The 15,759-nt window shown below is 37.5% G+C and overlaps 1 protein-coding gene across 5 annotated transcripts in view; it reads left to right on the top strand.

Moving 5' to 3' along the window:
• rbl2 (retinoblastoma-like 2 (p130)) overlaps window positions 1–15,759 on the top strand; it is a 134,006-nt gene that overhangs the window by 62,027 nt on the left and 56,220 nt on the right. For all 5 annotated transcript variants that reach the window (XM_073069999.1, XM_073069997.1, XM_073070000.1 and 2 more), the window contains exons 6-8: window positions 9,995–10,155; window positions 10,779–10,843; window positions 12,864–13,050. In XM_073069999.1, the coding sequence (XP_072926100.1) occupies window positions 9,995–10,155; window positions 10,779–10,843; window positions 12,864–13,050 (413 nt within the window). The remainder of the gene's footprint in view (window positions 1–9,994; window positions 10,156–10,778; window positions 10,844–12,863; window positions 13,051–15,759) is intronic.

Here is a 15,759-nt window from a genome sequence, read left to right as displayed (position 1 = left end):
GGATTTAAACCAAGTGGAAATGAAGCACCAAGAATATGTCAGGAATAGTGTGTCACCTGGATGCAAACTTGCAGATGACAGTGCTTCTTTGTACCTTTGTCTTTGAGGGAAGAAGTTGTGGGTTTGGCAGATGGTATTGAAGTAAAGTAGGTAAGGGACTGCAGTGCATTTTGTAGATGGCACAGATGCCAAAGTGAGCCATGGTGGAGGGATTGAATAGTTAGGGTGGTGAACAGAGCATCAAAAAAGTGGGTGATTTGTCTGAGCTGATATTAATCATCTTAAATATTTTGCAGTTGCACTCATTTAAACAAGTAGAGGATAGTCCATCATACCTTTCTGCTTTGTACATCATTAAAAATCTTAGGGCTGTCTTCTGTCCCTTTCTAGTCAGAGTATATTTGTGGCTGGTCCAGTTGAGATGTTGGCCATTAGGTGGTTCCTGGAATGTTTGTGGTAATGCAAATAAGTGTCAATGTCATCTCTCCTAATAACCAGAATCAGAATCAGGTTTATTATCACCAGCATGTGATGTGAAATTTGTTAACTTGGCAGCAGCTGATCAATGCAATACATAATCTAGCAGAGAGACAGAAAAAAATAATAAATAAAATAAAACATAATAATAAATAAACAAGTAAATCAATTACGTATATTGAATAGATTTTTTAAAAATGTGCAGAAACAGAAATACTGTATATTAAAAAAGTGAGGTAGTGTCCAAAGCTTCAATGTCCGTTTAGGAATCGGATGGCAGATGGGAACAAGCTGTTCCTGAGTCGCTGAGTGTGTGTCTTCAGGCTTCTGTATCTCCTACCTGATGGTAACAGTGAGAAAAGGGCATGCCCTGGGTGCTGGAGATCCTTAATAATGGACGCTGCCTTTCTGAGACACCGCTCCCTAAAGATGTCCTTGGCACTTTGTAGGCTAGTGCCCAAGATGGAGCTGACTTCTGCAGCTTCTTTCAATCCTGTGCAGTAACCCCTCCATACCAGTGATGCAGCCTGTCAGAATGCTTTCCATGGTACAAATATAGAAGTTTTTGAGTGTATTTGTTGACATGCCAAATCTCTTTAAACTCCTAATAAAATATAGCCGCTGTCTTGCCTTCTTTATGACTACATCGATATGTTGCGACCAGGTTAGATCCTGGAGATCTTGACACCCAGGAGCTTGAAGCTGGTCACTCTCTCCACTTCTGATCCCTCTATGAGGATTGGTATGTGATCCTTCGTCTTACCCTTCCTGAAGTCCACAATCAGATCTTTCATCTTACTGATGATCTGTGACTTCCGGGGCACCTAGGTGCCACTCGAGTAGCAGCAGTACTCTCAATGGATATGATTAAATATTCCCATTTCAGCCTGTTACAGCAAAAACCAGTTCTCTGCTTTGCTTCATGTAATACTTCACTGCATTAAAGATATGGCATAAATGCATCTTAAATTTAATTCCTATCCCCATTCTGTTTCTGCCATAGCGATCCATTCCTCCTCTTCTGCCACAATGAGGCCACCCTCAGGTTGGAGCAACACCTCATATTCTGTCTAGAAAGCCTCCAACCTGATGGATCAAACATCAGTTTCTCTAACTTCTGGTAATTTTTTCCCCTCCCCCTTCCCTCTTCTTTAATTTCCCACCCTGGTCTCTTACCTCATTTCCTCACCTGCCTATCACCTCCTGCTGGTGTCCCTCCTCCTTCCCTTTCTCCCATGGCCTACTTTTCTCTCCTTTCAGATTCCTTTTTTTCTAGGCCTTTGCCTTTTCCACCTATCACCTCCCAGCTTCTTACTTCACCCCCGTTCCCCCACCCATCTGGGTTCTCCTATTACCTTCTAGCTTGTCCTTCTTCCTTCTCCCCACCTTCTTATTCTGGCATCTTCACCCTTCCTTTCCAGTCTTGATGAAAGATCCATAGATTAGGGGTTTCCAATCTGGGGTCCAAAATGGTTGAGAACCCCTGCTATAGATGCTGTCTGACCTGCTGAGTTCCTCCAGCATTTTGTGTGTATTGTTCTGGATTTCCAGCATCTGCAGAATCTCTTGTGTTTCAATGCATCTTATTTACTTTACATTTAATGTTGTAAATTTGTTTTGCAAGAAGAGTTTCATTAACTGAATTCTACAGTTTTAGAATAAAACTGCAGCTGCACGATCAAGTCTGTGTCAAGCTTATTTCTATTTCTTCATGGTCACACACACCATGCTACCTCTCTATCATTGTTCTTAGATTTCACTCTAAACCCCTCTTAAAATGCCTCCCAATCATAACCCATCATCTCACCAATTCTGGCATCATTTCTTTTGCCATTTCTTAATCTGATTTTCTCAGTCCTTTCCTTCCTCATTAATGGAATCACAATAAATGTGGATTATGAAAGGTTATGAAAGGGACAGTCAATCACGTTCATCCGTTTTATGTTCATCCCAAAAACAAATCCCATTTGCGCTATACTTTGGGTGAGCTGACAAACATATCATTTATCAGCTGAGATAAAAAAAGAAAGATCCTGTAGTGTTATCTGAATTAGAGCAAGTTCTTATGGTGCCTGGAAAATATCTTTAACACTAAAATAAATGTTTTTAATTGTTTATTTTTCATTTGTGGGCTCTTTCAGTATGTAAATTGATTGCTTTATTTAATCTATAAATATTTTTGAACTAGCTTATAATTTATTGAACTGAAGATGTGATGAAGTTCAAAATTAATGTGACAAAGATAACCTCTACTATTATCTAAAAAAAGAGTTTGCAGATTCTGGAATTTGGGAGATCTATGAGCTGAGGATTCAATATGACTTAACAGGCTGGGTGTTTCTGAAAATGCTTTGCAAATATTGCATAACGTGGATAAATGTGAACTTAGCCATTTTGGATCTAAAAGCACAACGATCTTATTGTCTGTAAGGTAATTGATTTTCAAGGGGGAGGTATTATGTCCTAGGTGTCATCCTCTTCTTTTTTTTTCTTTTTTTTTATTAGTTTTTTTATGCATTTTCTACATCGCTACAGATTTTAAAAAAACCCCAGATCAAAATGAAGAACATTAATACAGTGCAAAAATAAACATACAATAATAATATAATACAAAAGAAGATAATTGAGAAAGCACCCAAATTGAAGATATGTAAAATTAGTATCCTCCCCAAGCCCCGCAACAAAAAAGAACTCCAGACCAACCACAACACAATCTAGAGAGTATACATTAGGACATTCAAACCCCCAAAACTGTAAATACACTTAGCAACAGAAGATATTAATGCCTACTACCAACAAAAAAGGAGCTGAAAGCAAGGGACCAAAAAAAAAACCCTAGTCAAGAGGAAGGTTATGAAAGTACTCAATAAAAGGTCCCCAGACCTTATGGAACTTTGTATCCGAATTAAGAACTGAATAATGAATTTTTTCAAGGTCTAAGCAGGACATAATATCATTAAGCCATTGAGCATGCGTGGGCGGGGCAACATCCCTCCAACTAAGGAGGATTAAACGTCTAGCCAGGAGAGAAGCAAAAGATAATATTCGACACTTAGTCGAACTCAGACGTAAATCTGTCTCACCCAAAAAACCGAACAAAGCAATTAAAGGGTTAGGTTCTAGGTGATGATTCAGAATACAAGATAACGTTATGAAGACGTCTTTCCAAAATTTCTCCAAGCTGGGACAAAACCAGTACATATGAATGAGAGAGGCCTCGCCCCTTTTGCATTTATCACAGAGAGGACTAATGTTAGGGTAAAATCGAGATAGTTTAGATTTAGACATATGGGCTCTATGAACAATCTTAAACTGTAAAAGGCAATGGCGAGCACAAAGAGAGGTTGAATTAACCGATTTGAGAATCAAATCCCAAGTCTCATCAGATAAGGAGATATTTAAATCATGCTCCTAAGCCATTCTAATTTTAACGACAGGGGCACGCCGTAAGGATGCTAATTTATCACGAATAAATGATATTAAACCTTTACCTAGTGGATTAATAGAAAGAAAGAAATCCATAACATTTTTCTCAGGCATTTCAGGGAAGTTAGGAATTAAAGGATTAATAAAGTGTCTAATTTGGAGATATCTAAAAAAATGAGCATTGGGCAGATTGAACTTAGCAGAGAGCTGTTGAAAAGATGCGAAGCAATTATCAATAAAAAGATCTTCAAAATGTCTAATGCCCTTCCTATACCAATCATGGAATGCTGAATCATACGTAGTAGGTAAAAAAAGGTGATTATGTAAGATAGGGCTAGAAAAGGAAAAACCATGGAAACCATAAAACTTCCTAAACTGAGCCCATATACGCAAAGTGTGTCTAACAAGAGGATTAACAATTAATCTGGACAAACTACTAGGGAGTACAGAGCCAAGAAGTGCAGAGATAGATAAATCTTTAGTGGAACTCAACTCCATTGCCACCCAATTAGGGCACTCGGGTTGGCCATGGAAAAAAGACCAAAAGGTAGCACAACGTATATTGGCTGCCCAATAATATAAATGAAAGTTAGGTAAAGCCATGCCACCCTCTTTTTTAGATTTTTGGAGATAAACTTTATTAATTCTAGAGCGCTTATTCTTCCACAGATATGACAAAATAATAGAGTCTAAGGAATCAAAAAAAGATTTAGGAATAAAAATTGGGATTGATTGAAATAAATATAAAAGTTTAGGGAGAACATACATTTTAACAACATTGATACGACCTACCAAAGACATAGATAGAGGTGACCATTGTAACAGACTCTGTTTTATAGTATATGAAAGATTGGCAAAATTTTCACGGAAGAGATCCTTGTGACTGTAATCCCAAGATAAGTAAATTGATTATGAACTACTTTAAAAGGGAGATCACGAAATGTTAATTCTTGTGCTTCTTTATTAATTGGGAAAAGTTCGCTCTTATGTAAATTAAGTTTATAGCCAGAGAACTGGCTAAACTGATCAAGAAGTGAAAACATTGGAGGTAAGGATGTAGACGGATTTGAAAGAAAAAGTAATAAGTCATCAGCATAAAGAGAAACTCTATGCTCAACACCCCCTCTCCAAATCCCGGTCAATTCAGGACAATTTCGAAATGCTATCGCCAAAGGTTCTATAGCCAAATCAAAGAGAAAGGGACTTAAAGGGCATCCCTGGCGGGTGCCACGTTTGAGGTTAAATAACTGGGATTTCTGAAAATTAGTCAAAACAGAGGCAGTAGGACACAAATACAGCAATTTGATCCAAGAGATAAAACTTTGACCGAAGTCAAATTTTTCTAAAACTGCAAAAAGGTAGTTCCACTCTATACGATCAAATGCTTTCTCCGCATCGAGGGAAATAACACATTCAGGAATCCCAGTTGGAGGTGAATATAAAATGTTAAATAAACGCCGAATGTTAAAAAAAGGAAGATGGTTTTTAATAAAACTAGTTTGATCATCAGAAATGATAGAGGGGATAACAGTTTCTAATCTATAAGCCAAAACTTTGGCCAAGCTTTTAACATCAACATTGAGCAAAGAAATCGGCCTGTACGAGGGACACTCTGTTGGGTCTTTACCCTTTTTTAATAAAAGAATAATAGATGCCTCATTAAAAGAGGGTGGCAATTTACCGTAATTAAACGAGTCAGATAATACTGAGAGTAACTGAGGGGAAAGAAGTGAAGAGAATGATTTATAAAATTCTACGGGGAACCCATCAGGTCCAGGAGATTTCCCTGAAGACAATGCAGAAATTGCAAAAGATATTTCTTTTGATGAAATAGGCGCATTAAGTTTTAAGTTTGGCTTTAAAATCAGATGAAAGCGAAGGAATATTCAGATTATTTAAAAAGTGGTCAACAGAGATATTGTCATTCAAAGATTCAGAGGAATAAAGTCGAGAATAGAAATTTTTAAATGCGTCATTGATTTCTAAGTGATCCGATGTAAAGTCTCCATTCTCCTTCCGGATCTTTGTAATATGTTGTTTGGCTTTGGAACGTCTCAGCTGATTAGCTAGAAATTTACTAGATTTGTCACCATGAATATAGAAGCGACTCTTACTTTCAAGAAGTTGGCGTTCAACAGGTTGAGTAGACAGAAGATTAAATTTAGTTTGAAGTTCTACACGCTTCTTGTATAATTCAGGATTCTTAGTTTGAGCATACAGTTGATCCAATTCTTTAATCTGATTAATGAGGTCTAATCGATCTGCACAGGACTTTCTATTAAGATTTGCTGTATAGGAGATTATTTGACCCCTCAAATATGCTTTCATGGCATCCCAGACAATCTGGGATGACATTTCAGATGATGTATTGGTGTTAAAATAAAAGGTTATCTGATCCTTAATAAATTTTAGAAAATTATCATCCGATAATAAAGTCAAGTCAAAACGCCAGTATTTATTCCTCTGAGGGAGACCAGGAAAATTTAAAGACAAAGTAATTGGGGCATGGTCAGAAATCAGTATACTCTGATAGTCACAAGAATAGACAAATGGAATAAGTTGATTATTGAGTAAAAAGTAGTCAATTCTAGTAAAGGTATGGTGAACATGTGAAAAAAAAGAGTAGTCTCTCTCAGTGGGATGAAGGAAACGCCATATATCAGAGATACCATAATTAGAGAGAAAAGAGTGAATAGCTAAGGCAGATTTAGTAAGTAGTCTAGTAACAGAGGACGATCGATCCAAATTAGGATCTAACCAACAATTGAAATCGCCACCCAGTATAAGAGAGTATGAGTTTAAATCTGGTAGCGAGGAGAAAAAACATTCAAAAAAATTAACATCATCAAAATTGGGAGTATACAGGTTTGCTAGTACAACTTTAGTATTGTATAATTTACCAGAAACAATAATAAAACGGCCACTTGTATCAGATATCTTATTATGGAGTTCAAAAGGAATATTTGAATTAATAAGGATGGAGACCCCCCCTAGCTTTGGCAGCAAAGGATGAATGAAAATGCTGACCCGCCCACTTTGACAGAAGCCGAGAATTATCAAAACTACGAATATGAGTTTCTTGAAGGAAAGCAATGTCAGCTTTGAGTTGTTTAATATGCGAGAAGACCTTCCTTCTTTTAACAGGATGATTCAATCCCTTTACATTCCAGTTCACAAATTTAAGTGAATTAACCATTATCAATTGTTAGTGCATAGAAGGTAGCAGGCATATAAAAAATCAAGCAGTACAATAACAGCCTGGGAGCAAAAATGTAAACATAGATCCGTAGAATCAAAACAGAGACATGTCCTGAATAACAAAGGAAAACAAAAGAAACAGTGAGTAGTGTTGGAACTGGAGAACCCATCCCCCCTGCAACCCAAAATTAGACGGCTACCTAAAAAAGCAGCTAGCTCTACCAAAAAAATTAACCCAAGTATGACTTCCTGTTCTGTGTCGTTAACAAAAGTTCCGTATAAATAATATAGCAAATAATAACTAATTTATGCACTAGAAAACAGAATTATAAATAGGAACAACTTCAACAGAAGTATAAAACTTAATACAAAGAAAATTAGAAGAAAACTAAAACTAACCTACCCGCGAAAAATTATAAAAGATTAAAAGATAAAAAAAGGAGGGAGAAAAGGGGGAAATTATAAAATTCAAAGAGAGTCCTTATCAACCATTTACAGAAAAAAAAGCAAAACTTAAACTATGAATCAACCAACAGGGAGGCCTTCAATAAAAACTCCAAACCTCCAAAACAAGTTAAAGACAATTGTAGTTCTCTATAGATGAGGTTATACAAAAATAAAATAGATTACACAGGTAAAATCTAAAAGTTCGCAGGGAAACATTAAACTTAAATTATCTATTTAGAAAAAATGCACCAAGTCCAGGGAGAGATTGACTACAGCCCTTAGAGTTTCAATAGATAATGACTGAATTATTCAAGTAAAGTCTGAGTTTGGAAAAAATAGTTTTACTTCGAGAAGTACTGATCAACCATTTTAGAAGGTCAGGCTGGTTCCGAAGAAGACGAGGTGGCTGGCAGACTTCCAACAAACGCCTCATGCTCCTTCACTGATTTAAACCACTTATAATCTCCAGTAGTAAGCGTAATTCGAAGATCGGCTGGGTTTCGGAGAGAGGGTCTGAATCCGCGATCAAAAAGCACTTTCATTACACCTTTAAACTCAGCACGCATCTTCAGAACCTGGGGGGCAAAATCTTCCACAAAACGAATGATCGTATTTTGAAAGGCAAAAGTACCTCTGCGGCGTGCCTCCATCATCAAACGGTTTTTCACCTGGTATTGATGAAAGCATAAAATAATCGGCCGTGGGCGGGAACCCAGAATTGCTCGAGGAACATAGATCCTGTGTGCCCTTTCAAGCTCAGGTGGAGTCGGAAAAAATTCTTTCCCGAAAATCTCACAGAGAAACTTGGAAAAAAATTCAACGGGAGAGCCCTTTTCGGTGGCCTCTGGCAAACCAAGAATTCGTAGATTGCAACGTCTGCTCCGATTTTCAAGATCCACCATTTTGGAAAAAAGTTTACTATTCTTCTCCTCTAGGTTGGAGCAGAGAGTTTCAAGATATTGAACACGGCGTTTTAAATCTTCAGAAGTTACGTCAATGCGAGATAAATGTTCAGCATGATCATCCACTCTAGCATTAATCTGATCCAGTTTGACATTCAGCTGGTTGAAAGAAGTTCTAAATTCAGTTCTAAAATCCATTAAAGTATCTTGTCGATGTTGTTCCAGAAGAGCGAGAATGTCAGCCGGCAAAGCCGTAGAAGTTTCCTTTTTCCCGGTTTTAGTACTTTTGGTAGCCATTATAAGATAGATGTGTTCGCAGGCAGGTAGAAGAGAACTAATAAAATACCTAACTAAGGTTTAAGAAGGGAGACACATAGTGCAAAGGTAAGAAGAATAACGGAGCAAAAGTTCGGAGCAACTAAACAATCGCCATCTTACCGGAAGTCCTGCCGTCATCCTCTTCTTAAGCCCTTAACCTCTGCTGGGGCATAGGCCATCAACAGCAACTCACCAGAGTCCTTTGTCCTGAGCCAGTCTTTCAAGTCCAGGTGAAGTTCATCTGTGTATCTTCTAGATGAAGATCCTGCCTCTCCCAGGGATAAGGTCTTTGGAGTATCTAGTGGTATTTCTGTAGCACTGAGTTTTTACAGGATAGGGTCGCTGGCCCTATGCCCAGCACTCCTCCTTTCACAGCCAGGCTTAGGACTGTCCATGATGGTGTTGACTTAGGTGTCCTGCTACATCACATGCTGAAAACAAGCATTCAGATGCAGCAAGCAGTAGGAAGAATTTGAGTACAGCAGCAAGAATATCTTGTTGCAGCTAAGCAGGGCCTTGTTGAGTTTCATGTGCAGTTTTGGTCTCCCCGCTGAGGAAGGCTGTGCTTTTTTCCCAAAGGAATGTAGCAAAGGTTTATTTGACTGATTTCTGGGATGGTAGGGCTGGCAGTTGTTTGGTTATGACTATGTAACTGGCAGTTTGTTTATTATTGCTACAAGACTCTTGAATGGACCTCTTGTATGATAAATATGAATTCTTAGTCTCTCAGTCTACCTCATCACTGCTTTTGCAATACATGTTCCCAAGCTTTTGTATCTTCTGATGGAAAGGGTGAGAAGAGAGATTGACTATGATGGGGGTGGCCTGTGATTATGTTGGCTGCTTCCCCAAGGTAGCAGGAAGTTTACCAGACATTCAAAGAAAGGAAGGAATAGGATCTCACAAAAATCAATACAACTTTAACAGGGCTGTAGACCCAAATGAGATGCAGGCAGGATGTTCCCTTTGACTGGGATTCCCATTTAGAATTGAGAACAGGAGGAATTCCTTTACCCAGAGTGTGGTAAACTTGTGAAATTTTCATCCACTAAAAGCAATCAAGGTCAAGTCATTAAATATATTCAAAACAGAGGTACATTTGCTTCTACTATAAACTTTCTTTTAATGAGAATGGATTTTATGAACAAAAAGAATTCTTGCCCAAAGGTATCCAATGGTGAAGAGAGATCCACAGTCTAATTGTTATCCTGTTGTATTTATTACAGGTTTGTCTGAAGATTTCCAAAGTAAAGATTATAAACCACCTTCAGAGCCACCTTGTATTATTGACAAATTATGTACAGCATATGATGGATTGGAATTGGAGGCAAAAGGGATTAAACAACATTACTGGAAGCCTTACATCAGAAAGCTATTTGATAAGAAGGTTTGTTAAGTATATTTCACTCTTAAATGGATGATAACACAAATTTCAGTTTTTACCATTTATGCATTAAGAATTCACTAGATTTTTAGTGCAGGCAGAAGAAAGTATGATTGGATTAGCATCCATTCTGTCATGTGGTTCATACATTGATGTAGAGCTGATGCTAATCCACAAGCATTAAGCTCTGTACTCATCAAAGTGAGAAATTTAAGTGCTGCAGGTGGGAAGACTACATTATTAATACAGTGGAGAAGTGTGACATGATTTAATTCAGAGTAAAACTTGCTATTCTGTACCAGTAATCTTCCTTTATCCCAGCCACAGATGATTATCAGTACACATCCCTGGCAGTTTAGTCTTAAGTCCGAGATAGGATGTATTGCAAAAAACTATCAGTAAAACAAAATAAAGTAACCTGTATAGAAAATGGTATAAATATTGCAGATTTGAAAGATCAGGAAATGATGGCCCAGTACTTAAAATACCAAATCACAAATTTGTTAAACTTCAAAGAATAATATGCATACAATTACCCATTTAAAAATAGTTAATTGGTAATATTGTCCATTATTTAACATGTCTTGAGAAGTTGGTAATAATTGTATTTTTGTGCTTGATTGCAGACCCTGAAGGGAAGAGGAGACACTCTGACTGGTTTTCTGGACCCTGGGAACTTTACAGACAGCATGTAAGTCATATATGAACTTTTCTTGGGCTTCTTATAAATTATGTCCTGTTCTAAAGTTAAAATATTGGTAATAGTGCAAAAAGCAATAGACTATTGATATACGAGCAACACCACAAAATGCTGGTGGAATGCAGCAGGCCAGGCAGCATCTATAGGGAGAAGCACTGTCGACGTTTCGGGCCGAGACCCTTCGTCAGGGCTAACTGAAAGGAAAGATAGTATGAGAGTTGAAAGTAGGAGGGGGAGGGGAAAATGCAAAATGATAGGAGAAGATAGGGTTGGGTGAAGCTGAGAGCCGGAAAGGTGATTGGCAAAAGGGATACAGAGCTGGAGAAGGGAAAGGATCATGGGATGGGAGGCCTAGGGAGAAAGAAAGGGGGAGGGGAGCACCAGAGGGAGTTGGAGAACAGGCAGAGTGATGGGCAGAAAGAGAGAAAAAAAAAGGAGGAGGGGGGAAAAAACTAAATATATCAGGGATGGGGTAAGAAGGGGAGGAGGGGCATTAACGGAAGTTAGAGAAATCAATGTTCATGCCATCAGGTTGGAGGCTACCCAGCTGGTACATAAGTTATTGTTCCTCCAACCTGAGTGTGGCTTCATCTTGACAGTAGAGGAGGCCATGGATAGACATATCAAAATGGGAATGGGACGTGGAATTAAAATGTGTGGCCACTGCTTTCCCTGGCGGATTAATGAGTCAGGAAATAAAGCAGCCATGATGGAATGGTGGAGAAGACTCAATGGCTGAATGGTTTAATTCTGCTCAAAGCCATGTTAACTACACCTAATCAGTTCCTGCTTTTACAAATGAATGTAAACTGCTCTTGAGAAATTAATCTAGCAATATTCCTATGATTAAGACACGCTCCTGTCCTTTTTAAACAACATTAGCCATCCACCAGTCTTCTGGCATTTTCAGGATCTCAATCATGGCCCCAACTATCTACTTCCTAGTTTTTTTTATAGCATTCTAAGATAGATAGTAAAATCCATCTAGTAAAAATTAGATGGATTTAGTGTAATTTCCTGAGCCTACAATGTATTAAGTACTGTCAATGAAACTTGGAAGTTTCTGCTATTCCAGTCACATTCTTAGTTCTAATAAGTACTTCAGTTTTCTTACTTTCTTTATGTATTTCGGGCATTTAAACATTGTAAATCTATGTTTTTTATTTTAATGTATTAAATTACTTAAATCAATTAAAATAGCTTTTAAATGTTTAGGATAAAAAAAACAAAAGCAGTTTAAAAAGCCTACAACCACCAAAGTTCAGGTGCCATTGCATTTGGATATGCTGCCTGAGGCAGATCATTGACAGGAAGTTGTTTTGCCCCAGTTGGGCGCAGTAGTCAGCCTGTTCATTCCTCCAGTCTGGAAAAAATAAATCCAATTGAACATGGTCTGTGGCAGAGGATTGGGTCAGGACAGCAGTTCTGGAACAAGTATATGTAAACATTGTAAAAATAACATTACTATATGTTTTGATTATTTGTTCATCCGGTAACCACAATTGGAACATCCTGGAGAAAACCCATGCCTGCTTTAGGAATAGGCTGTGGGGACTGATTGAGAAGGTTGATAGGGCATTCAACACCACCATCCTCTCAAAACTATTCACCAAGCCCAAGACCTAGGCCTCAAGGTAGTAATTGTAAAAGATACTTATTTGATCAGACATTTAATTTGTCTTTCAATATCAATTTGAAAAACCTATTCAATCTTTGAGTAGTTCTATTATGATGTTATCCTAGATTCCAAGCCAATGTTTATTTCTCAACTCCCACCACAAAAACTCATTGCCTTGTATGAATTATATATTTGTCCTCATAAATGCCTTGTCTATATTGAAAACTACTTCATTGGCTGTGAATGAATTGCATTTTGCACGATACTTTGAAACAGTATCATGAAAAACAATTTATTTGGCACATTAGTAAGCAAGCAAAGTGCCTCTAAAACTGAATTCTGGCTTTATTTTAGGAGAGTTACTGTAATTTTTTTCCTAATGTTTTCTTCCAGTAAAGCCATTAACAAGGCCTATGAAGAATATGTGTTAACTGTGGGAAGCATAGATGAAAGGAGTTTCTTGGAAGATGATGCAGATGAAGAGATAGGAACCCCAAATAGGTACCTGAGCAGCATGTCCAGTGTAGAAACGGCTGAAAGGATGCAAATACAGCACAATCTTCAGCAACATTTTGACAGTGTAAGTATTAACTCTCTAAGTTAATTCTCAGCAGATAGCGCCTTGTTAAAGACACTAAATAACACTGGAAAGTACGCAGGTGTCAATCACAGGAGTTAAAGTGGGATGGCATTTGTCTGGACCATTGGTGAGCGCACTTGAATTTATAGGATCAATAGCAAAGGGATCATATGGATACAATAATTTATCTCTGTACAAGTAGAGGAAAACCTTAAGTGCCTAAGTCAGTAACCTGTGACCTTATCACTTTTTTTAAGTGAGGGTAAAGTTTGACATTTTTCCAGAATTAGTCATTCTCAATTTTTCATGGATTCTAAGTCTGTTCTTTTTGTGACAAGATTGGCAGAACTCTGAGTTTTGTATTTAAGTTTTAAGGGGACCACCCTAGGAACTTGAACATCAGGCCACTTCTGTTGTGGGTGGGTTTGAAAGAGGCAAGATTCGGACATGGTATACTGTATCTGGAATATGTCTTTTTCAACCGTTCTACAGGTATCATGCTGGAATAGTTTTGCAAATATACTGTAAAGCAATAAAGAAATTTTGTTCCATAAAGTACTCTCTCTACTGAAGGATATTGATTTGTCATATCCCCTTTTAAAACTTTATTTAACAAATGCTGAAGGAAAAAATTCTTTTATAGATGGAAATATTGCTAGAGGGCAGTAGTGAGACATTTCTGTGTGCAATATAAATGCACAGAACTGCTTCAAGTTACAACAAACAAAGTATTTGGTTTATCTTGTGATCAGAATCTGTCCTTGTGCATTGGACACCACTGTAGTGGGTCACACTCAAATTGTGAAATATTAGTAATATTAAAATATTCATGTTAAAATTTAATGTTTATTTTGTTATTGAGATGTTAAGCCACTCGATGTCCATATGGTTGAAGAGACAAAGAAATTTTGACGGCTACCAATTTTTGACATGATGCATTTTGGAGATCAAACTGCATTATCAACACTTAAGGATATCTTTTACGTGTCTAGCAGGGATCTTGTAGTTTTAGCTTGCATACAGAGACCAAAGCCTTGTGAATTCCTTTTTGTTCTTCGTTGGCACCAGTTACAGATTTCATAAAGTTTTGGACTCTTGTGTTGTCTGAAACAAGATACAACTTCATTCAGTATGTCCAAAGAGTACAAAACAAGCTTGAAAATGGAATTATGCATCACAAGACAAAGCTTGCTAGTTACCGGTATTAGAATTCAGAAACAAGCTACAGCTGGACATATCACAAATTTTATAGTATTATATTAAATATATCTTTGATTATAAGATGTGATACATGCTACTCTGTTGCAATAAATGCTGGCTTAAAGATTATGAGCCATGGCTGAAAATCCTTCTTGGATGAATTACATAAATTAGCTGCTGGGTACACATGCCACAGTACGTGTGTCTTGCTTAAGAGCACATTTGCCATAGCTGCTCTTACCAACTTAAAAAATGTTCCTCATGGCCATCTGTTCCAGTCTGAATGTCCATGTCAAATCCCTAACTGCTCAGCTGAACTGGACACAGCAGTTTATTGATGTCTCAGATCCTGTGAAGAGCAGGAAGTTTGGTTGTTCATGCAATACCTCCAGCTCAGATCCTTAAGAATGTTAGGCTTGTGAGAACAGTCAGAGTATCTATCCAGGGAAATTTAGCACTCATATTTTTAAACCTCTGCTAACAGCGGTACCTGAGTCTATCTCCTGAATAAATGATAAGCTGATATCTTGAGTACAGCTGGTAGGTGGGGACGTCCTGCCGACATTGCTGAATCAGATATAAACAATAATAACTGTTATAAAGCTGTGGCAACTTTTTAAGGCAAATGTAATTATTTGATTACATTTTTATTTGATGATTTTAGTAGATTTAAAACAAAATTTTATTCTGCATTTTTACCGCTGGCAGTAGCTGGCCAAGCCAAATTGTGGACAGGTTATTTCATTCAGGTAGTCATTATAATGTTAAGGAATAATATAGTAGCTGAACTATGTCCTTAGCACCAATCCAAGACACTGAAGTAAACATAGCTTAATGTTGTTAATGTTTTGCCTGCTTGTTCAATGTGAGATGAAAAGTGTGAATGTATGCCTTACCAAGGAGGTTAGGATTTTAACTAATATTATTTATTTGAACTGCTGAAATCAAAGGGTCGATTCTCCAAAACATAAACTAGTAACAAGAATAGGGTTGTAACAACATAAATACAGAATGGCCTTTGGATTTTTGTTTAGTTAAGTAACAAATTGGATGGCATTGATGGCTACAAGTTAAATAAAAGTGCTGGTTAGCTTCTGCATGTCTGCTTTTTTGCATATCTGTGTACTGCTATACAGAGTATGAAATTTGTTAGAGGTAAGTCAAAGGTTCCTAGTTCACACATCCATCCCTTTATGACTCATGGAACAGCCCTGACTATAAGACCTCAGATGTTGAGAGCCATATAACTACAAAAGTGCAACAGCTGGTCTCTCACAGGCAGTGAGTGCATTGCATGGGTCAAGCACAATCCAAACTTTGAATGATCTTTTCTGGATTTTCAGGTCCTCATTGATTGAAGAATTGGATTGCAGTGCAGAGATTTGTATTAAGTTACAATCAGTTAAATTAATGGTCACAAAATAAACCAGGGTATATTTGCTTTCTCAATTATTAACAAGTAAGGCTTCCTACCAATATATGCCATTAGAAAGTAAGCTCTTAAACATA

Source organism: Hemitrygon akajei, chromosome 17 (assembly GCF_048418815.1).
Source record: "Hemitrygon akajei chromosome 17, sHemAka1.3, whole genome shotgun sequence".
NCBI lineage: Eukaryota > Metazoa > Chordata > Chondrichthyes > Myliobatiformes > Dasyatidae > Hemitrygon > Hemitrygon akajei.
The sequence above is the reverse complement of the archived record's forward strand: the minus strand, read 5'-3'. Positions and strand labels throughout refer to the sequence as shown.